At 34.5% G+C, this 25,009-nt stretch overlaps 1 protein-coding gene across 1 annotated transcript; it reads left to right on the top strand.

Annotated features, from left to right (window-relative positions):
- The first annotated feature begins 346 nt into the window (after positions 1-346).
- On the top strand, positions 347-24,920 carry LOC149086486 (outer mitochondrial transmembrane helix translocase-like). Its single transcript, XM_089255935.1, has 10 exons — positions 347-623; positions 3,511-3,552; positions 7,012-7,189; positions 8,704-8,772; positions 13,258-13,346; positions 15,694-15,736; positions 19,003-19,199; positions 20,120-20,170; positions 22,706-22,851; positions 23,873-24,920. The coding sequence occupies exons 1-10, from the start codon at positions 462-464 to the stop codon at positions 24,015-24,017; spliced, it is 1,122 nt and encodes a 373-aa protein (XP_089112061.1). The 5' UTR covers positions 347-461; the 3' UTR covers positions 24,018-24,920.
- Positions 24,921-25,009: the final 89 nt, after the last annotated feature.

Here is a 25,009-nt window from a genome sequence, read left to right as displayed (position 1 = left end):
TTGGATGTTTTTGGATTTGATTTTTCGAACATTGGCTGTTTTTGGAATTTTTCTTCCATATTTTTCCGAAAAGACGGATTTTTTTTTTCAAAATATTTTGAAAATATTTGAAGACATTTTCTCCCATCGACTACTTGTGGGGATCGAAATGAAGACATCTTTATTCCCATATTCTATGTGGCTCTAGATTAAACCATCAAAGCAGACAGCAACTGTCTCTAGGCTGCCTATGTGCACTGAATCAGGGGTGAAGGAGAAAAACAATTACAAAAATTGCGAAAAAACAGTTTTCAGCGCTCGTTTGAAAGGGTATGCGGACCCGCATCCGCTCCGTGTGAAAGGGGGCCTTATTCTCACCTCGTCCTTGTTCACTGGAACCGAACTTCATTTTCGTCTTATTAAAGTCAAAGACGCTTGATTTCATTCAGAACGCACCGTGAGACCATTCCCTAATATTAGAAATGGGTGGCGAGAAACTGTTAAGTTCCCAGTTGAGTAGAAATGAAATAATAGGGTTGGTTTTTCGACTGACTCTTTTCGGTGCCTTGACTTACTTTGGCGTGAAGATGATGGTGAAAGCAATCGATCCTACAAGAAAACAAAAGCTTGAATCCCGAAAACGAGTGAGCAAATGAACAATTTTTCTCCAAGTTTTTAAAAATTGTTCGCATAATAAGACCAAATATTTCCATTAAAATGGAAAATTTGCGTTTATTTGTCAATCAATGAATTATATCTATTAATATTGTCTTGCATGTGAATACATTCGTGTGTATAAGTAAAATTCTTTGGTTAGCATGGTTAAATGAAAATGGAACAGAAGCCACAGAATGATATAACAGTTTGTTTCAAACGTAATCTTCAAAGCTACACAAGCACTTGTCCCATTGTTTTACCAAACAGTGAATACCTTTAGTGAATATACGTTTAGGCCACAGCATTTATCGTAAGCCTACTCACACCAACAGGTATGTGCATAAGCTCTCCAATCATCATCTTCACCAAAAACGAGGCGTACTGAAAACCTTGATCGAGAGGGCAAGAATACTATGTGAAGGAAAAGATCTAGGTAAAGAGATTGAGCACTTGAAATCAGTTTTCCGCTCTAATGGGTACACGAAAGACGACATCAAGAAAGCCTTACGCTCCATCAAGGAATCACCAACGGAAAATGAGCAGTCACAATCAATTGGAAAAGCTGTGCTGCCTTTCATCCCCGGAGTGACGGCAAGAATCAGCAAGGTCATGAAAAAACATCGTATAAAGACCATTTTCAAACCAACCAGAAAAATATGTGAAATGCTACGATCAGCAAAAGACCACCGTGACCCTCTATCAACACCGGGGATCTACCGAATACCGTGCACCTGTGGTCAGGTATATATTGGAACCACAAAAAGATCTGTGGCCACGAGAATAAAAGAGCACGAACGATGCTGCAGAATGGGCCAAACAGAAAAGTCGGCGGTGGCAGAGCATGCGCTTTACGACAACCACAGTGTACAGTTCAGCAAAACACAGGTAATAGCTAATGTTGACCACTTCTTCCCACGAATCTACAGAGAGGCTATTGAAATATACAAGCACAAAAACAGCTATAATAGAAGAGAAGAAACTTTGAAATTGAGCAGATCCTGGACACCAGCTCTCAGAAGAACAAGAACCTTCCCCTTCAAGGTCCAGCAACAGAATGATGACAACAGCCAATCAGATAACTCCACATCTCTCGGCCAATCAGGTTCTACCAGCATAACAACTATTTACAATACGCTGCCAGCCATAGAATCAACTGACCAATCACAAAACAATAGTGTAGTTCAAGCCACTTATGTGCATAAATACAACCTGAGACTCCGGAAAACTTGACTTTGATCCAGTTTATCAATTCTCCTGAAGATGCCAACCACTAGTGTTGGGGAAACGTTGAGAACAAACTCAAACGGACGACGGTCTTCGAACCCGAAAAAACAATTTTTATCAGTGAATACCTTGTTTGTAAAAGTTCTTTGGGAACAGATATAGTATAATCCCTTTTTTTTTTGCAAAGTGTTGGCTTTTTTTTTCTTTGGGGAGGAAAATGTCAAAGCATAATGAAAAGTTGCCAAGAGCGAAATGGAGTTGTGTGCTTTCAGGCGTCTTTCTTTCCAAAAAAAAAAGAAACCCCAATACATTGCTAAAAAGGATGGCTGTTAAAATGAAATGATGACGATAAACTATTAAAAATAAAACATCCTTAGACCAGACGCAGGACCGAAAATAATAAAAACCGGGACTCTTTTAAATAATACAATGGTCAGGGCTCTCTGGGTTCAGTAAAAATGGACATATGAAATGTATAACCGGAGTGAATCCAAACACAATCCCGAGAACAAATTCCAAGAGATATTCCAAAAAAAAACAAAATCAAATGTAATATGCTCGGAAAATGATATGCATGATACAATGTATAATGAACAAAAAAAAAAGCGTTGAAATGCTAATGGACTCAATTACTTCAAACTGCACTCTGTACAAAACCCTTTTATTGCTAGCGACCTTACCTTACCGCCAGAGGATAACCAACAGTACAAAAGGAAATGACAAACTAGAAGCCCAGAGGAATAATTGTAGACAGAAAAACACACCAAAAACAGAAAATGGTTGACCATCGTAGGCCATGAAGAAAAGTTTCAACAGGCTAGAAAAAAAATCATCAAAAAATGTTGCCAAAGGATCATATTATAGATCTTCCGTTCTTCAGCTGAGATCGGAACCGGTTCCAACAGTGCCCATGACTGCACTGTCTGAATGTGAAAGTCACATCACGATATCAGGGTATACCGTGGGTGTTCCAACACTTTTCATCGAAATTTCGCTAATGTTTTCTGTGTAAGAGCAGCCATATGTGGCCATACATTGTCATGCAGTAAAACCACTCCAATAGACAACAGCCCAGGCTCTTTGATTACTGAATGCAAATGGTGCAGGTTATTGCAGTATTGAGCAGCGGTAGTCACTTTACCACAGTCCAGGAACTGAAGGAGATGTCCTTCCTGATCAAAAAATTACATCAGTGTGATGCAGTAATCAAGGCTAAATGGTGTGGCCTGTTGGCAGCTGGAGAGTGGTTTTATTGCATGACAACATGCAGCAGCCGTAAGCAGCTGTTACGCAGAAAACATTTGACAGTGCTGGGACACCCAGCGTATAGCCCACATCTATTGCAATGTGACTTTCACATTTTTGGTCCAATGAAAAAGACATTGTTTGAAACTGGTTCCAATCTCAGCCAAAGGACTTGTGTGAGAGGGAAGTCACTGCTTGGTGAAACAGTGCGACAAGTGCTTCTTCAGCTTTGGAGTGTTTTAAATAATTTATGTGTTATTTTTCATACTGTGGCTCCTGTTCCGTTTTCATTTGATCTTTATGTTATGAATTTCTTTTGACAAATTTTCTATTCCAGGTCTTTTTTTGAAATTGTTTTTTTTGTATTTCAAAATAAAAGTATACATTAATTTTTCTCTCTCTTAGGCTGAAAGAATATTAGACAGGATTGGAGTGAAAAATGTTATGGTATGTTAAAAGGTTATATTTTCTTGAAACCTATCATTTTGTAGAATTTGCATATGAAATAAATTCACACTTCAAGAACTGTCATAGACCTCTATGGATGACATAAATTACTGTTGTGGAGACTAATTTCTTACTCTGTGGAAGAAACAGCGAACCACTGAGCTAGACAAACAGTATGCCATTAAATCTGTAAAAGAAGATAAAAGAAACTTCTACTTATAATGATCACAAATCCATTACATTTTGGGACAGCTTTGATATTCCAATCTGCACTCTCTTCTCCGAGAATTGTTTTCACTGCTAATTTTCAAAGTAAAAATAATGTGATATGAAGTTGAGTGGCAACCAACAATTCAAAAATTACCATAAGGTGATACGCTGAATTAAAGTATTAGTAAATTCCCAATATATGGTACACCACTGTTTGGCAACTATTTTTTGTTGCCACACCAGATTTGGCAATGTTTTGTAGGGTTACTTATGGGACGATGGTAACAATACCAATAATGTTTGGAAACCTGCCTGGGTGGGTTGCATTGTACGACATATTGCTGTTTTGGCATAGTTGAATACTTGCCAACAAAAAAATAAACCATAAATTGGGAATTAAACCAAAGTATCTATTACACTGATGCTGGTAAATGTACATGATCAAATAAGGCATACATCAAAGTCAAACATAATTTAACAAAGCTCCAGAGGAGCCCTATAACTCAGATCAGCAAGATAATCGTCGACTGTACGGAAGGATGTTTGGAGGTAATGAGTTTGATACCAAATTCATTATCAGAATCTTTCCTGACAGGCAAATAAGAAACTGTGATAAAATGACCACAGAACGCATTCCTACTGTAGGGAGTAGGGGTTAGCGCACCAACTCTTTAGCAAGGCAGGTCTATATGAAAGAAAAAAGAAAGTGTTGGACATGTGCTGTCATTCAGATCTAGGAATTGGTTTTGGTCTAGGAATAATTAGCTATTTTTTTTACTTCGTATAATATATATGAATATTATGTTGCTGATTCATATATCTTGGGCGCTAGGCATGCTGACTCCTCGTTGGGGGAACTTTCTGTGGTAGTGAGAGATGTATTTCTGCCGTTTTCTTATTACTCTGTGTCAGGAAATATTCTGGAAAGGGCAAATCGGGTATTGAACTCTGACCTCCAAACATCTTTTGGCACAGTAGGCGAGTATTGTATTGACCTGGTTTATATATATACAGCATCACATACTAGTAGAACTGCCAATTCTCCAGATTTCACGACATTCTCAGGGCTTCCAGATTATAAATTCATATTGCTGTTTTTCGATTATCGCCATCAACTTAAAAAGAATAAACTTGAAAAGAGGAAGAAATATTGAGTTTTGCCTGCTACTTTTTTAGACAATAATCCCATTACATGAAGAAGCTCGTGCGACATCTCACCTATCAGACTCTAGCCACGGTAGCCTGCGTGAAAGGTGATCAAAACCATGTAAATCTATGAATGTAAACAAACATGGCAGCTCGTTCATGTTTTCGTCAAATGTTTTCTTATATACATGTTTAATTGTAAAATTGTTGGTAGATGATTCAATCACCATTTTCTTCTCTATGTATTATTATGCTGACCACACTTCATAGCGGAAATTATAAAAAATCAATCTATACATGAAAAATACAGGGCATTGCTATTTATGGACAAAATTATTAATTTGTTGCTGAAAATTGCGGATGGGTGGGAAATTGAGGGCTTTTTCAAATCTCTGTCAATTATAATGATTTTGCAGAAAAAAAATTAACATGACGAAAATGTCTAGCAGTGGTATTGGAGTTTGTTTCCATCTTCAGAAAATAGAAGACAGATGACGACGTAGACACTAAAACAAGCGCAACTCAACAACATAAATACATTGGGGGTCACACATACACTCAGAACACGCATTCCCGCATGTGCCGATTTGTTAGAAATTCCGCAGAGGAATGTATACGAGGTGCATGTATGGTTAAGTAGTAGTAGTGGTGGTGTTGGAGCCAGGGATGCTGTTGGTACTTGAATGCCTACGAAAATTTATAGAACGGGTCCAAGCACCCCCAGAATTAATTCAAAAATTTAAATTTCTTACATGAAACTCAAGACAAGCATCCACAGGTTTGAAGCACTTCCGATGCCCCTGATGTTCAGTAAATATCAGAAATTCATGGAAGCATCGTTTAAAAAAAATGGACATTTGTTTGGAATAGTCGGACACCAAATGATAAAAAATACGGCTATGCTGTTTTGTAAAATATGGGTAATATGGTCTATGGTCACCTTATACATTACTACTTATTCCAATTTTTATAATTGTTATTATTCCTATAAAAAATTTAAAACCTTCACAGGTTCTGATGCTATTTTACCAACCACCAACTCTGGCCATATCATTATATTGCAATTTACTGCCATTAACCCTCTGACTGCTCAATTTTTGGACCGAAATTGCTTCAAAAATTGCCTAAATTTTTTTCACTCAAAAAGTGAAGTTTGAGCGGTAATACCACGTGCCTTCAAATGCCGCAATTTAGTGGACAACTAACGACATCTGTTGGCCAAAACATAAATGAAACGTCTAATACTGTATATAATTTATTTCAGTGGTTAAACGGGGGGGGGGGGGGGAAACGGGATGCGCTCCTCAATAAAGGAAGAAAAACACGTGCCCGCGGGATGAGCAGATTTTGCTACATTTGAGTTACCCGTGGAAATCGCGGGATGAGCAGCCAGAGGGTTAATAAGATGGGGTGGAAATGAACGCGTTATCTATCAATGGTCACTTCAAGCTCGTTGGGGAAAATATCTTATCTATATCCTCCCTTGGGCTTGAACCGTGAAAGCAACCTTCACCGTGGTAGACGAGCATCTTACCACCGCACCACTCAGATGCTCTAGATCCTGTTGCTGAATTTCTGTAAGAAAGTTAAAGGATTTTTACTTTCTTTAGGTTGGTAGGTCTGTACTAGCAGGATTAATAAGTACAATAATAGAATGTACAATTTTGTTTGTAAAATTTCTTGTCAAACGAAAAAGGTAAAACATATTTTGGTTTTATTTGCTATTGTCTATTACTTAACATAAATAGGTATCTGTATTTTGAATTTATTCAGTAATCCTTGTAAACTTCTTTCTTCTTTGCATGCCATATGCATAGACCAATGGCTCAAATTTCAGTCCTTGAATATTGCGGCATTTGGGGAGATACAGTAGTAACAAAACAGTACAATAGAACAAAATATTTATTGTTATGAAAAATTTAAAAAAAAAAAACAGGTAGCTATTGTGCAAGAGTAAACTAAAAATTGTACAATATGATATTTCAATGCTGTAAAAAGAAGTAAAATAGGCTTATGAACTAAGACAAATATATATATAGATTTAATTTGCAGCATTACATGTGAGAATAACATTTTCCAGTTGCTATAACTTTATTTTTGTAGCTTTCAGAGTATGAATTGTCCATCGCTGCATCTTTGGTGGATCCGAGAAGTATTTCCATATCTTGGAATGATATAGCAGGTCTAGATGATATTGTTCAAGAGATCCGTGAAACTGTTATATTGCCTATTCAGAAAAGGGAGCTGTTCTCTGGCTCATCCTTGATACAGCCCCCCAAAGGTTTGCATAAACATTTGCTATTCTTTCAAGTGAAAATTTTTAAAATTTATTTAGTATTAAAAGTTTTAATTTCTAATGAATTAGTGCATGTCGGAAAATGTTGTGTGTGTATATACAGTCAAATCCCATTTTAACAAATACAATTATAGCGAAAATCTCATTTTATTGAACACTTTTCTAATCTAACGTTGATTATTCAATTGTATAATCAAACCCAAAAGGTAATTCATTTCTACTTTTCTAATCCCCTAGATAAGTAATTTTGTCTGTCTGAAACACATTGTTAGGGAACTACTGTGGCCAAAGTAAACATTTCAAAAGTCATTGTTAAGGCCCAGAAACCATTGTTGCCAGCAGTTTTTCACCCATTTCAGGCATTTGCCCAGCTCTGGCAAACTTTTAAAGTATCCTATTGTTCAAGTTGGGTACCATTTGGTATACAGTAAAACTTTTCGATTAACTGTCACCGTGCGGACTAGGTCTGTGATGGATAACCAAATAGACAGATAATAGAAATCTGTTAATGCATATGGACAGTAACGTGATTTCACTACGGACGTAGGACGAAAATGAAAATAAAATCCTTTAAAAGTGAATAATACATAAATGTTGTATTTAATTTTACAAAATGATCAATATAAACTTCAATAATGTACAGAAATGTATTGTAATACTATAAACCTACGTTACAGTACTTCAAAACAATTTGTCATCATCTCCTATGTCTTTGAGGCTCAAGCTTTCTGCACTGCGATGTTCCGTATCTAATGCACAAGTATGATCTGAGTTGCATTGCCTCCTCTATCATTTCAAACCAGTCAATGTACTTTGATAACATTGTTTCTGCTTCTGGATGGTTAGTTGTAGGTTTTTCGTTAAGAACTAATCTTTCATTGTTATAAATTTCTTTTTCAATGGTAGTCACACTGAAAACAATTTCATCATCGTTTGAATTTTCAAAGAAACACACAGGCTACTCTGAGACTGAGACCAGTATATAGCACAATAGCGACTGGTTAGTGATAGGTTTGTGGTGCTCTAAATCTCAAGCTCAACACTTCTGCCATCATACAGTATATCACTTCCAGCTTTATATTTAGGGTATGAAAGTAATCTGTGGACAATTTTTAAAGATGTCTGTTTGTTGACACTCAGACATTTTTTTAAAACAATGACGGATAACAAACTGACAGATAAACGAGTGACAGTTAATCAAAGTTTTACTGTATATACAAAATTTCTGGATTAAAGATCTAAAATTGTAGATTGTATAGAGCAGTAGTTCTCAACCTTTGGAAGCCTGCGGCCTGGTTGATTTCTTTTTTGTGAGGGGAAAGCCCAGCCATATGCATAACTAATAGGGAATAAATAGGGAAAAATGAGACAGTAAATCATTCATGGCTCGACAGTTGAGAAACACTGGTATAGAGAACAGGCAGAAAATCAATTATATATATATATATATATATATATATATATATATATATATAGATTTTCACTTTTTGATTTTTTAGGTGTCCTCTTACATGGACCTCCTGGTTGTGGCAAAACAATGATAGCAAAAGCCACTGCTAAAGAAGCAGGTAAATTTCATCTTATCAAAATCTTCCTTTTTTTTCTTCAAATTTTTGTACTTCTATCAATTTTCTTTCTTTTTTTTTAATCTATTAAAAAGATTGTTCAAGAACCATAGTAATTAGAGGGAAAACATACAAATGCCTCTTTTGCTGATGATAAATCACTGTTATATAATAGTTTTTTGACAATTGTTAACCTGTTAGAGTGAAACCTATCTAAGACAAACTCTGAATGAGACCAAAACCTGTCTTGAACAGAATCAAAAGATAGTCTATTTTATGATTAGTGCTTGGATGTGCACCTTTATGAAACAGATATCTGTCTAAAATGGAATATTATTTCAATGTCCTCGCATTCCGTTTTGTACAGGTTTCACTATTTATGTCTGAAAAAGTTTCAAAGTAGCGTGCCATTCAAGTAGAGTCCTGTTTGTTATATGTAGATTGAAACACTTGAACAACAGTCATTTTCATGGTCCTATTTTGAAGAAGACTATGAAGTTATCACATTTTTTTCTCAAAACCAGTTATATTTTGTATCTGCTGGCTTTGTCTACTCATTCTCGTGAAAGCAAAAAATTCTTTTATAGCAAAAAATCGAAGGTTTTTAAAGATAAATTTAGAGGATAAATATTAAGGGGTTGCATAGCATTTGTATTTGTTATGGGCATCTTTTTTTCAGCCACCTCATTGGGCATTATGCCTGTTGTGGCCTGTTATATTTGCACATGAAAATTAGCTGAAACCTACTGATCTGGATGCATGTAGATAAACAATATTTTTTAACGTCACCTCAGTTTATTTAACAAAGTTTTCGGTGATGGGATTGCTGCGCCATTAGCAATTTCCTGCTACATACTGCGCGATAACGTTGATTTTCCGAGAAAATTTGGCGCTTCTGCCCCAACCGGGGTTCTCCGATATTTCCCTCTTCAACTTTCGATTACGTCATTTGAATCATGCTGTGACGTCAACCGCAGCGTGCTACTGTAACTTATAGAAAACCTTTGTGTATGTTCCGGTTTTTTTTGTAGAATTCATCAAGATAACCGGTTCTGCCAAGGTTTCCTGCATTTGGGTATGAAAATAGTGCGTCCGTTATTTCAGATTCCGAAAACTCGCGTCGCCTCCGACTGATTAAAAAATCGAATTTCGAGCTAAAAAAGGTTTGGGTTTTTTTAACCTATCGGAGACGACACGGGTTTTCGGAATCTGGAATGCGTGCGCACTATGTTTGCACCATCAAGCTGGAGGGAGTATGACGTCAGCTGTCTTCGCCTTGGCATTGCTGAGAACAGCGTCGGAAGATCACGTGACTCGGTGAAAACACGCACAATCCCCCGTTATTTTCTTATGGCGTAAATAGGAGTTTGAAACAATAAATGAAAGAAATAATTTCAGTATCGATGAGATAATTCCAAAATAAATGAAAGAAAATTCCAAAATTAATGAAAGAAAATTTCTAGAATTAATGAAATAGATAATTTCAGTTCCAAAATAAATGAAAGTGATAATTCCAGCATTAATGAAAGATAATTCCAGCATTAATGAGAGAGAGAATTCAGCATGAAAGAAAAATTCTAGTTTTAATGAAAGAAAAATTCTAGTTTTAATAATAAAAAAAATTCTAGTTTTAATGAAAGAAAAATTTAGTTTTAATGAAAGAGAGAATTTCAGTTCCACAATAAATGAAAGTTATAATTCCAGCATTAATTAAAAATTATGTAATTAATGAAAGGTAACTCCAGCATTAATAAGAAATAATTTCAGCATTAGGGAAATAATTCCAGAATTATTGAAAGAGAATTCCAGAATTAATGAAAGAGATAATTCAGCATTGATTCAGAAGTAAGGAGTCCAGATCAGACTCATCTCGACTGCATCAAATCCAGGAAGTCCTTTCAGATAAAAGTGTTTTGGTAAAAGCTTTGTTTCTGAAAGAAGCATCAGAACTTTTTGAATGGCTTTCTGACATTATTTGAAAAAGAGGAGCCCCTCATACACATTTGTATGATGAGCTAGGAGCTCTTGTTAGAAAAATTATGGCACGTTTCCTGAAATCTGAACATATTCAGAATGTTAGAATTGCTGAGCTTCAGAATTTAGCTATAGAAAGCAGTGAGAACTGGAGGAAAAATGTGGTTGTTGGTGCTGAAATGGAATCCAATCTTGCTGAGTTGGGGGAATGTTCTCAACAAAAAATTTCTATTAGGTGCTAGATCATCAAGCACTTCTCAAAGTTTTACCTTTTGAGAACACCATGCTGGAAAAAATGAAGTATTTGCATCCCATTTTCCAACAGGAAAACTCATCATGTGTTAAGTACATTGTTTCAAAGCTACCACAAGTTTGTCCTTGAGATACTCCTGTTCTCTTGGATAAATGGATTTCTCTGCAGTGTGAAGATATACATGTGAGTTATCAAAGGTTAGATAGGTATTGGGGATCTATATTTGATCTGAAAAACTTGGATGGACGTGCAAAGTTCAAAATTTGCTTGTGCTTGTCAAAGCCTTAATATGTCTTGCCCACATGGAAATGCAGACTGCGAGAGGGGCTTCAGCGTAAACAAACATTTCCTGCAACGTAGATCAAATTTTTCGGTTGAAAATATCAATGGCATTAGGCAAATAAAATCTTATGTACAGCATTCTCGAAATTCTAAAGATATTGATGTCGATGCCAATCTTCTGTGAAAGCTGTTCACAGCTCACTTCAGAAGTACCAAGACAGACTTCAGCACCAACAAACTTTTGATAAGAAAGTTCCACGACCAGATGAGAATCAAAGACTAAAAGCAGAAGAAAGGGAGTTGGAAATTCAGTTGTCATCATCAAAAACTATGCCGAACACTGCAGAGAAAATGATAGAAGTGGGGATAAAGAGAAAAAACTTTGTAGACATCGAAAGTGGGCAAGTTCGTCTGAAAACACAGAAAGAAAAAAATGTGTAGTGTTCTTGAGAAATTGGAGGAAAACAGTCATTAGTCAACAAAATGTCATGAGGTTTTTTTTTTAATGTATGCTTATTTGTTTGATTTGTAAACTTTTACTTTTTCTTCTTACGCCCAGCTTGGATTATGACTTATAATTTTTACGTCCCTACAAGTGGATGCAAGTTTTATCAAACATATAAAACTGATTTTTGACACCGGAACCCTATAACTGGTTAAAATGTTCAAAATTGAATAATCTGATTTTCGCGGTTCAAAAAATTTTCATTTTTGACAAAGGTAATATTAATGGTAATATTAATTAAGGTATGATTCTGCGCACTGCTCCGTAACACTAAATTTACTGCTCCAAAACTGCTCCGAAAAGAGTCAACAGCAATCCCATCCCTGAAGTCTTTCAAAAATGTTAACTTCATGTGTATGCAAATATTAGTCTTGATCAGTCAAATACTTCAAGTATAAAGCAAGGTGTTTGGGTTTTCGACACATGACTGCTTTTTGACTGTTTTATCTGCAGGGTTGATGAAACCATGAATTACAAAAATCAAATAAATCTGAGTTTTTACATTTACAGGGCTCCCACTCGTCCTACTTTTCCTACTTTTTGGTAAAATGCCCTACTTTTGTCCTACTTTCTCAGTTTTGTCCTACTTTTCCTACTTTTTTAAGTTGAAAATGCTAACTTATTAGGGATGTTAAATAGTTTTCATAACAGTTATCATTTTTTAACTTTTAGACAATATTAAGCTCTAAAGATTTTGCTTTAAAAATCCCATTAGGATACCTAAACTACAATAAATTAAATTTATCATACCGATGCCATCTTAGGTGCTTAGATGACATCATACCGATGCCATCTAAGCACTAATCATTCTATGTTAAAAACAGTAAGGAAATTTTTACTTTATAAAAAATCAAAAAGAACCACCTTGAATGAACAAAAGCATTCATTACAAGCTATGGAAACATTTCTCTGTTGTCTTGTTGCATAATCAAAAAAGCATGGAAGGGAAAGAATTAGAATTGTGTTGCTAAAGTTTTTAATTATTACATTTGAAAAGAAATATATCTTGTTTCCCAACTCTGACCATTGTTCTCATAGATAGTGTCTACTTCCTCAAGCCTGTAGCACATTCCAGGTAATAAAAATCTGTCTATACTATTGGCACTCTCTTTAAATTGAGATGACTTTAATTTAGATATCATGTTTATCTGTACGGATTTATGACTGTTTAAACCAAGTCCACATTAAGGTGTTTCAATCTTTCAAATACTGCTGTCCAAATTAAAACTTTCCCAAACCAATTAAGGCTTATTTCTTTTGAAATAATTTTTATCTTTAAATATGGTTTTTCATTCATTCTGATAATTTTTTCACATTATGAAATTTTTCTATTAACTATTTCTCCTATTAATTCTAAAATAATTTTCAGTGATTATTAAATTGTTTTGAAATAATTGTTTGTATCATGATCTTATAAAAAAAAATTTTTACATATGCACTTAACTTTAAGCTTACAATTTTTAATTTTTCTTAGGTGCGAGATTCGTTAATTTAGAAGTATCATCTCTCACTGACAAATGGTATGGTGAAAGTCAAAAACTGGCTGCTGCTGTTTTCACTTTGGTAGTTTGACTCATTTCTTTGATATTTTGTACACATCAGTTAGTTAAAATTAAATTGTCTGCTGCAATAAAAAATGAGGGGGAAACCCTCATTTTTGCATGATTTCAGATTTTCCACATCTTTAATCAATGCTATCGCTACTCAGTATAACTAATTGAGTATCTACTACTAAATCATACATCATCCTGTAAACCAGGGCTTGATAGATAAAAAAAAATTAGATGCCGGCCAGATTTCCTTGGAGCCGAGCATTCTTCCAACTAGGATAAAAATTATCCAGGATAAATTTTTCTCCCACTTGTGCCTTGGTGACGATTTTCTCTGTTAATAGATACACTGACATGAATTCTGAAAATTTTATGTTGCCCTCAGATTCCAATTTGATTTACAAATGAAAAATTTTGGGTGCCAATTCAATTTTTTTTTAGTTGCCTGGATTTGACAATACCTACTGCATTCTCCTCACAAGAGGAGACGATTGTACAATTCTCCACTGGAGAATTCATAATGAATTAGCACATATTATTGGGAAGTTTTATGCATGTCCTCAACATATGTCAATTGCTGTGTCAGAGAAGGAATTTATAGGTACAAATTTTGGTACGTGCAGGTAGTCCCGCCCCAGCAGTTGTGTTTTACAGTCATTATTTGATGAATTTTCTGTAGACCATAATTTTTACAGCTGTTTGTCAACTATAACCATTCTACTTTCAGTGAAACTTTTCGGTTTATGAATAATTTGGTTAATGAAGCAATTCACATAACAGGCAAAATTTTTTAACAAATTTTGACTCGGTTAATGAGTGATTATTCGTATTATGAGCAAAAATTTTTCACTTGGTTTATTTAATGTATTTTCACGTTATCATACCTGAGATGAATGGCTTTTCTCTTTTGCCCACGCATGTGTTATAAAATTGTGGGTAATATTCTCCCCTGCAATCTCTGGTAAGCGTGCCTCACTCAGAAAGTGAACACATGTGCAAGTGTGAATATTTACAATATGAAACTAGATGTAGCATTGTAACCATGCATATGTGTACTTGAGGTTTTTTTGTTTTGCGCTTGGAGAAAACTGGGCTGATTGCATTATTGAACGTGACGGAGGGGCTAGCTAAAGAACAAAAGCCACCAGTTGTCGAAGAGGTCGTGTGCTTGGGGAAGACCATGGACTAGAGATGTATAGGGATGGCATTCAAGAGCAAGTGGTGGAACAAATCTAGGTGTTGACAGTAGATAAAGTGAAGGATTTCTTTTGCACGAAACAGCAAGAGTTTATAGACGGTATCTCGTCTGAGGAAGAGAGAAGTAAGAAGTCCCTGACATAAAATGAGATTAGAGAGGTGTAGAATGTGGAATCTGTGTAAAACTCTGTAGAAAAGAACTACCCTGTCTGTAGAAGTGTGCAAGTAATGAATCTGTCCAACGAACATTGCAATTTCCCATTTCTGAGAAATCCTAAAAAAAAGGGCAAAAGCAAGTGTCATTTGGATAAGGTTCTTTTTCGAAGTTACACAGAAAGAATATGTTTTCAAACAACAGTGAGTCCGTAAATCTTCCTAAATGATCGCCCTCCTCTCTCGTTGTTTAGAGTAAATTAATTTGTAAACATTACCATATTGTATGTTTGTTTATGGCGTGTATTTATATTATATACATATTTTATTGTGTTATTTATTATATTATTGTGTTTAATTATTGATTGAATGCTTTTATTAGTCATTTTTATGTGAATGAATAATTGTGAAACGAATTATCAGAGTTTCCATTATTTCCTATGGAGAAGTTTGATTCAAATAATGAGCATGTTGGCAGAACGTATTAAGCTCACTAACTGAAGTTCCACTGTACCTGCAAATTAAATTACCTAGCACAATAGCTTCTGGCAAACCGAAATGTAGTCATTCTTTTTTTTCCATTCAATGACACTCCATTGCACACACACAGTAGACAAGGTAGACTGCATTTTATTCACCCTCACATGGCACATACTATTAATCCCTTTCCACAATTCCAAGGTAACATGATTTTTCTTTTTATGTGAAGACGCCTGAAGTTATTATCTTAAACATATCGGGAGACTGGTTTTTTTGTCTGTAAAGTATATATATAATATTTCATATCATCTATGAAATTTAGTGGGGTGAGTTTTTTTTTTTTCAGGAAGTTGCATCTGCACAGTCTGAGACTAAGGTTTACCTCATTGTAAATTTGTTGAAAATTAAGTGGAGAAATAAATGTTTTCTCTTTTTTTTTTGAGAAAATTTTTTCTCGTACCCATTTAACTTAAAACAAATGTATATATGATTTAAAACAAATGTGTATATATATATTTTCCCTCTTCCAGGCTGTGAAAATTCAACCCTGCATTATATTCATTGATGAAATTGGTATGATTTTTTTTGTATTTTCATGTAGCATAACTACTGTCTGAGTTTGATATGTGTCCCAAGTCCCAGTTTGCCTTGGTGACTGAAATTTTTAAATTTCTGCCTAGAATTATCTATACATGATTACTTAATTAGTCTGCTCACAACACAAAATTTTTAGAATTCATGTCGATGTGTGTACCAACTTCTGAAGGGGTTTCAGAAAAATTTTAAAAATTATTTTGACCATTTGTTCTTGAGAATTTTTTTTTTTCTGGTCCTAAATTTTTTTCTCTGTCTAGCCCTGATTGCAGTAAACAAATATATGCTCGTAAATCTTTTTTTTTTAATTATCCACACGTAAAATTTCATGTCGGGTTATTAATAAAAAGCATATATTTGTATGTCTGACATGAAAAGAGAGCATCATGTCCATTTTTTCAACATTAAAATAATGCAGGGGTATAGAAACACTAAGTCCTATTTCAATGAATAACAGATATTCTTCACTTGATAAAACAATCAAGCTGTACAGAAAGATAAACAAAATAAAAACTTTAAACTGCTCTCCTGTAAAATTTCCTTTTTGTGACATGGTGCCCTTCATCTCCTTCATATACACTGCTGGCCACCCAAATTGCAACACCAAGAAAGACAAGAGATATCGCAACAATATTTATTTTGTAGATAACATGTTGACCAAGCATCAAATGATTAAATTTATAGACTTCTATGAAGTGTGGTTCCTGCCAAAATCAGTAGCCAGAGTAGCCGCCATTGTTGGAGATCACCGCTGCCACACGCCTCGGCATTGATTCAAAGAGACTTTGGATGTGTTCTTGGGGTACAGCAGACCAAGCAGCTTCCACACGTTGCCAAAGTTGATCTGGTGTGGCAGCTGGGGATGTAATCTGGGTCAATCGTTGAGCAACCATGGACCACATGTTTTCTACCTGCGAAAGATCCGGAGAGCGAGCTGGCCAGGGAAGCAATTCAATCTGGCGATTGACGAAGAACCTTTGGACAATGTAGCGCTGGCTTTTTAAAGTACCGGCAATGCGTACTAGAGGAGTGCGAGAGTGATATCCAATACCGCCCCATACCATAATACCCGGTGCAGGACCAGTGTGGCGGTGCATAACGCAGCTGTTCAGCATCCTCTCTCCACGGTGTCTCCAGACTCGAATCCGACCATCGTGGTGTTGCAGACAGAAGCGTGACTCGTCAGTAAAGACAATTTCATTCCATTGTGCTGTCCACATCCTTCTTTCATCACACCATTGGCGGCGGAGACGTCTGTGGTTCTGCGTCAAGGGTAGACGAAGCAATGGACGTCTTGCGGACAGACCACTCTGCTGTAAACAGCGTCGAATGGTACGCGCAGACACTGGATGATGCGGTACAGACTGAATGTGCTGTGCTATGGTTCGTGATGTGGCTGAGCGATCCGTCACTGCCATACGCATAATACGCCTGTCATCACGTGAAGTGGTGCACTGAGGTGGATGCGATCGAACACGTCGGTCCGTCGTACCCTCCTGCATCCAACGATCACATATCCGCATTACAGTTGTTTGGTTTCGTCCAACACGACTACCGATTTCCCTGAAAGATAATCCACAATCTCGGTAGGCCACTATCCTTCTTCTGTCGAACTCGGATACTTGATCAAAAGATGATCGCTGTTTTCTACGAGGCATAATTGATCGTTTTTTTGAAAAAACCACAAGAAAAACACAATTGCCGTACTTCAAATCGTCGAAATCTCCAAGCCTTAAATAGCGCTTTGAAGTGCCGCCACAGGCGCGCGTGATGTGCGTCTGCGCTGAAATTCTAATCATTTGCATATCTCACCTCCGCTAATGCATGTTGTAAATTTCACATTATTTGCATGCTTCCTTCAGGGTGTTGCATTTACGGTGGCCAGCAGTTATATAGGTAGTGGGAACGAAAATTGTGGTGTGAAAAAAATCTAGAGATACAAAGATAGAAAACGACAAAATAGCTAAAATAGCTTTTTACATGACAAAAGTGCTGCTCACTTGTTCATTAAAAAATATATATGCACAATTGGTAATTATTTAAAGAAAAAAAAAATATAGAATATTATATTTCTAATTATACAGTTTTTCCTTAAATTCATGGCTTGAACATGTGGGAATGGCAGTACTCTCGATAATCTGAGGTGGATGGCACTGAGGCCACATCAGATTATTGAAAAACTCAAATTATCTAAAAAGTAAAAAATGCTTTTAATGTTGGTTTTACATAAAAAAAGATTAACAAAAGCAATACTAGCACTCTAAGCTTAAATTCATAGACAACACTATATATGGTAAGTTGGGGGTTCTTGTAGAGGGTAAAAGAGAAAGAGGGTCCCAAAATAAGGAAATTCGAAAATTTTCAGTGGCTGATCTGGGATTATCTGGAGACTCTATACGTCAAAACCTCCACCAATAATGTTCTATGGAATATGTGTCAGCGAATGCAGCCAATGAGGAGTGCAGATGAACTAGCATGACCCAAAACTTCTAGGCTTCTAATATTCTTATCCATTGACTGCATAGGAAATAGTGTAGTTTACAGTCATAGAGAAGGCTGATATGCACCTGATATACAGCATAGGTTGATAAAGAAATTAAATGTTTATATAAAAATACATAATCTTGTTCAGTGTTTTTGATTTTCCTTCGAGTAACTGGGAGAAGGTATCAGAGATAAGAACAAGAGATGGGTGTGTTTTGGAATACGACATTACATAATGTCCTTTTTTCAGCTGGAATTGGAACCACAGAGATAAGACACTATTTCAGATTTGCTTTTAACTACTAGGGAAGATTTAATTGAGGTATTTATGTTGGTGAAAAATTTGCAAATAATGATCACAAAATATCACAAGGTGTTATTTATTAGGTTCTATTATTTGATAACAATAAAAAATATCAAACAGAACTGTTCCTGTATTTCACAAACATGTTTTTTTTGCGTAAACGGGGAAAGACAGTTTTAAAGATGGTTCGGCATCATTAGGGATAGAAGCATTCTGGGGAGAATTTGCGATAAAGTTTTTGAAAGGATTAATTTCCAACCTATTTAATTTTGCAACCTGTGGTCCCATCCTTAGGTTCTATTATTGATCAAATATATGTTACACCTCTGTATGTAATGGACAAAATTTTTGGTTCCTTGGAGTTTATGACAGCGTTTGACTGTATTTAGGATTCTTAACCTGGTGCGTCATGTTCTGCATTTAGGTTTTTGTTTGAAACTCATTTCTTCTCATACAGATTCATTCTTAAGATCCAGAGACAGCTATGATCATGAAGCCACTGCCATGATGAAAGCTCAATTCATGAGTTTATGGGATGGTTTGATTACTGATGCAGGGTGTCAAGTGATTGTGATGGGCGCTACAAATAGACCACAAGACGTGGATAGAGCTATTCTGCGCCGTATGCCAGCAATGTTTCATATTGGTCTTCCGGTTCGTATTTATTTTTCCTTTTCATTTAAAAACTAGTCTGAATATTCTGCTTTTTGATGATTTGCAACCATTGAGCTTTTTGCTGTGAGGTTTTCTTAGGTACTACGTAAAAGTAGGCCTTGCCCAGTCCCACAATATAAAATTTATTCCCTTGCTCTGTATATTTATATGTAATGATGCATCTTTCACCAGTAATTTGTTCCAAGATTAATGATGTAAGTTGAGGTAATTTTTTTCTGTTGATAATGCCCTTTCTTCCTCGGGAGAAGGGAGGTAAATGTGCCATATTTTCTTTCTTATCTATTAATTTTTTATGCAACTCTCATGGGGAAACATTTACATTCAGAGGACACAGCGTTAAACCCCTTCAAGATTTGCCCAACATGCATCCAATTGAAAACAATCATTTATGACAAGAAAGAGTTAATGTGAGGTGATGCAGGTCAGAGCATTACTGTATATGGTAAATGTGGTATTTCGCAATGCTTAAATTTCTCAAGAACTATCTGGCGATTAGGACCAAATGACATGAATGAAGTTCTAATGCTTTAAGCAGAATTCAAGAAGACATTTGTTATGTATGATTTATCAGTAGAAATTAAAATTTAAAATGCTGAATCTAGTCAAAGAGTAATCACAAAATTTAAGTGTAAAATCACATTATGGAAAATGCTAAAATATGTAATTTATGATTTCAAGACTCTAAATACAAATCCTGAAAGAGTATAAATGTGTGTCACTGTACGGGCGTGAAACTATGTTCCAGACGTGATCTGGTAAAGTTTTGTTGCATTTTCATAGAATTGCAGTAGCGCAAAAAAAATTAACCATGATTCAATTTTTAGAATTAGGTGATCCAACATTTATTCTTTCATGCAAATGTTTTTAAATGAGTAATTTTCCTTTGTTATTTTTTGTAGGGTGAAGAACAGCGAAAAAGAATTTTAGAACTGATTTTGGAAAATGAAGTGGTATATATTTCCCCCCCCCCTCTTATTAGTTATTACCAGTGATGGGTTTTTGATGTAATTAGTGCCAAAAGCTGGTTTAAACTCTCAAAAATTTCATCAAACTATATACTTCCCCTACCTCCAATAGATATGTTACATAACAAGAAAATTTTATGTGGATTAAAATGCTTCAAATTTTGAAATAGCCATTAGTTACATAAAGTTACAATTTTTTATTTTAATATGCTAAATTTTCTGGTCTGCTGAAGCATCTCCCTTCCATTAGTAAAATTCCATTCCTACAAAGCATCCGATAACACAATGGTGTGTGTACAAATAGTTTATTTATCTTCTGAGTCTGAATGTCTGAAACAATGTTGATTCATGCAGTTGGGCAATTTAAGTAGCATTTGACAAGATTTTGCTGCTGCACTCATTAATATGTTTCATGTATGTCATTTTCTGAAGCATACTGTTTCTCCTTTGTAATTTAAATATGTAGGTTCACTAGGTATTAGGTATATTTAGGTTCACTGATATTTAAAATTAAAACTAGGGATGGGACGAATAGCCCAATACAGAATATTCAGCGGCCAAATATCAATTTTTCTTAAAATTCATCACAATTCAAAATAAAATTGCCATTTTTAATTTAAAATAAATCTGTTGGTAATTTCAAATAATTGATAGTGTGTGTGAAATTATACAATTTATAATTTAATTAAAATTAAAAACTGGTAACAAAGATTATTATTGTCATGATACTGACAATCAAATTTAATGATGATATATTGTATTTTAATATTACAGCGATATACCTTCACTAATGAAAATGATTTGTTCTGGAATCACGTTCATTCGACAAAATGTGATTTCACATAGGTTTCTATGGAAAATCATTTGATTCATTCCAGCTTCTGCCCAGAATTTTAAGATATGTTTTTAAATTACCAAGGAATGCTACAAAAAAGACAAAAGCTGATTGAAGGCTAAAATGAACATCTTCAAAATTGTATAAATGAGAATCTACAGGAAGATGAGAGATGTTGAAGATATGTTTATTTTCCCGTATGTATACAACCAAAACACCAGCTTTAGTCTACTAAAAAGCTCGTGTTGACACAACCCAATCGAGTTCATAAGTGTCCCCATCCATTTGTGATTTGGTCAGCTCATTTCCGTGTTTGATACATGCTGATGGAGAAGATAATCTCCCAGACTCTTCAGCTTGATGCTAAGAGTCTTGCACTGAAAGAACGCATGCTCTGAAAACATAGGATACCTTTTTTTTCTTTCAATGCATTTTCTATTTTGGCTGAATTTTTCATTTTATATGAAATGGTTCAAAAATTTTCAGAAAGAGGAAGTGCAGCTTTATCTGAAAAAAGATTCCGAGGTGAACATGAGTTAATTGTGTCCTAGTGACATTAATTCTGATGACGATGATTGGTGTGAAAATTCAGCACATGATTTGACTGATTTATGTTAGTGTGCATTCATATCATTGAAAATGTTTGTTAACTATATCTTTATTCATTAGTTGAAGCAGAAAAATAAAAAATCCTCGTTAACCTGAAAATTTGTTAGCCAAGTTATTACTTTACTTACAGAACCAATTTCTTCTTCAGCACTTGTTATAATTTTACATCTAATTAAGAAAATGTCAACCATTATTTACTCTCAAGTATTAATGCGTCATAAAATTTACGACTTATTTTTCCATGCTGGATGTCCTTTACCTCTTTCAGTAACTCAATACATTTCTTGTGTAGGTACATCCTTTAGTTAGTGAATTTGTTTAATTTATGCTCACTTTCACCTTATTGCCGTAGGTATTCTATTTTCAGTTTAATGTTTTACTTATCCTAGAAATTCACAGACTTGAATATAATCAGACAATAAATATAATCATTAACTTGTTAATTTATGTAAAAAAATTCTAATTCATGTAATTTTTTTAAAATAGTTTGTTTTGCTTAAATTTACAGATATTCAACTGAAACAAATATTTGGCAAAAGGGCCGAATATTCGTCCCATCTCTAATCAAAACTGCAGCTTGTTTCTTCTTACTCTGTGGTTTAATCATTGTGATGCTATAACAAAAGCAGGAAAACAGATGATAAGAGCATGAAATAAATGTTTTTGATTATTTGCATAAAACTGGCTGCGTAAAACAAGCTTGTTCTTGAAATAGTCACTTGGCAAAAAATAATGAAAACATCGCTTTGTAGGAAATCCCTTATAATTCAGCTATTTGCAGAAAATAACTTAAATACTTCACACCATATTATTGATATTGTTCTGAATTCTCAATACTTTTAAGTAGAATTTTTATGTTAGTGTGTGTGTGTTGCCTTTTTGTAGTTGTCAACCAAATTTTGAAGGAATAAAATTGATATATATATATGTATATTGCACATGCTTAATCAAATGTTATCTTGAAATTATATCTCTTTGAATATTCAAATGTTTTTCTTGCATGTTAAGTTGTTTGAGACAAATTCTTTAAATATTGGTCAAATTGGCTCAGTATCTGCTTGCTTCTGATATTTTAGGTTGCAGAAGATGTGGATACGGGGCATATTTCCAAGCTTTCGGACGGCTTTTCTGGCAGTGATCTTCGAGAGCTTTGCCGTAATGCTGCATTATATAGAGTTAGAGATTATTTGAAAGAAGAAAATTGTCCTAACAATAGTGCAAGGTGTGTGGCTGCATTTATGATTTGTGAAATAAATGAAAACGACCATCAGAAGCATTACTTTGTTTACTAATTAGTAATAATTTTTTTACATGCAAATGCTTTTTTGTTGTTAATTTTCCTTTTTTAATTTGATAAGATAACTTTATCAAATGTGCAGCTTTAAAAAAAATGTGCTGTACTTCCTCGTCCTATTTATGACGTAAATAGTAGTTCGCAGATCAATATATTTTATAGTTGACAATCAAATGAGTTTTCATTTTAGCAGCTCAACTTCAAAAAATATGTTAAAATTATGAATTTATGCAATTTTAACTAAGAGATTGTTAAATTGTAGATAAATATGCTAAATAATACAACTGAACTAATTGTATTATGGAAAAGATTGTGCCCTTATAAAAAAAAAGATAAGTTGTTGATATTGCAGCATCAATAATTAATAATATTTTGTATTTAATCACCATATTGAACGAAGAAAAAACATTGACTGACCAAACTTTCTTTTGTGCAGTATCATTCATGTTATCTCACATGTAAAGAGGGATCTGTTGAATGAGAAACCATAATCAAATCCTCTTAGTCAAACAAACTTTAATGTGTATAAATTTTGGCCAAAACATTATTTGTCAACATCTTAAGCAAGAGACTAAGATATCTAGCAATTTTTTTTTTCCATTTTTAGCTACTTCCTTGGCTTTTACTTTTAGCATCTTAGAAATCAGCTTAGCTTGGCTACATATGATGGTCTAATGGACTGGACAGCTAAGCTATATTGTCATATTGTTCCATTGTGCACCATAAGGAAAGCATTATATCCATCTCAGCAATAACAGTTTACGCCTAGATGGTTATTATGTTTATTCACGTATTTCTGTTGCTTGAATTTTAAGAGTTAATCATTTTTTGCAGAAAATTGCATCAGGCTATTACTGTCTTTAAACTTATGACACCCCCCCCCCCATGCCATTTTTATCTCTATAGTAGCATAGAATAATCAATGTTTTTGCATTTTTCTTAATTGCAGTTGCTCTGCTTCGGCTGATGGTGAGTGTTATCATGATGCTCTAAGGCCAATATCTATGGAAGATTTTCGTGGTGCTTTATCAAGGATGAAGGATTCAAAAATTAGAGCTGGACACATTAAACCTAGTACTATTTCTCTCGACTAGTGAGATTACAGTTCAATTATGTGACGTTTATGAATAGTCTAACTCATGCAGGAGAACACTTTGTCAAATATTCCTCCAATTCTATGTGGATATCATAGATGTTGCTTTAGTGAATCAAAATTTATTGATATACAAGAGTGTAAAAATAAAAACTTGTTTTAAACCTTTTCAAAGGAGCAGGTGAAAATTTCATAAATTTGTCTAAATTTATGTTGGTTTTTCATATGCATTTCTTATTAATCATGAATGGAAGTTCACTTGAGATTTCTGTTCATTTACTAGCCAAGCCATTTTAAATTTGAATCTAGGCATTATACATTTTTATTGAGGTGAAAAAAATTAAATTGAGTATAGGCAGAGCTTGAGCAACTTTTTTTTTCTTTTAAAACTTGAGTGAAAACTATTTGAATTAAGTTAAAGCACACAAGTTGAACCTGAAAACAATACCTGTGATTTTCATCTGCTGGTGGAAAGAATCTCAAACTTGTCAATGCTACATGAGCAATTAAAGAAATTATATTTGTATAGACTTGAGAAACAATTTCTGTTGAAATCATATTGAAGTCATTAGCAAAAACAAAACCCCTAACATTAAACCTAGAATTCAAAGCAGACACAAGTTCAAAGTTCTGCTTTATAATTTTCATTATTTGAATTAAAATCAGCAGGAATTTTCAACCTATAAACTGAAAAGAGGTACGATGAAAAATATATGCATGTTATTCATATTACGTCTAGTAATTTTTGGGAGAGATATTGTGATTTTGGTATAAAATATAAGGAGGCCAATAAACAAAATTTCATAGAATGCCTTCTTTTTTGTATTTTTAGTGTCACAATTATTGTAAATAACAATGGAATGATACACAAAGAATAATTAAATTTTCAAAATTTTGAAACCTGCTTTGATTTTTTTTATTGATTTGTGTAATCTTTTATAAACTCAATGCTGGATTTTTTACAGACTTTACAGAAAGAACTTTCCAAGTGGG

The sequence above is a fragment of the Pholcus phalangioides genome, unplaced genomic scaffold (genome assembly GCF_987345545.1).
Source record: "Pholcus phalangioides strain wild (caught in Gottingen) unplaced genomic scaffold, Ppha-v1.0 ptg000004l_1, whole genome shotgun sequence".
NCBI lineage: Eukaryota > Metazoa > Arthropoda > Arachnida > Araneae > Pholcidae > Pholcus > Pholcus phalangioides.
The sequence above is the reverse complement of the archived record's forward strand: the minus strand, read 5'-3'. Positions and strand labels throughout refer to the sequence as shown.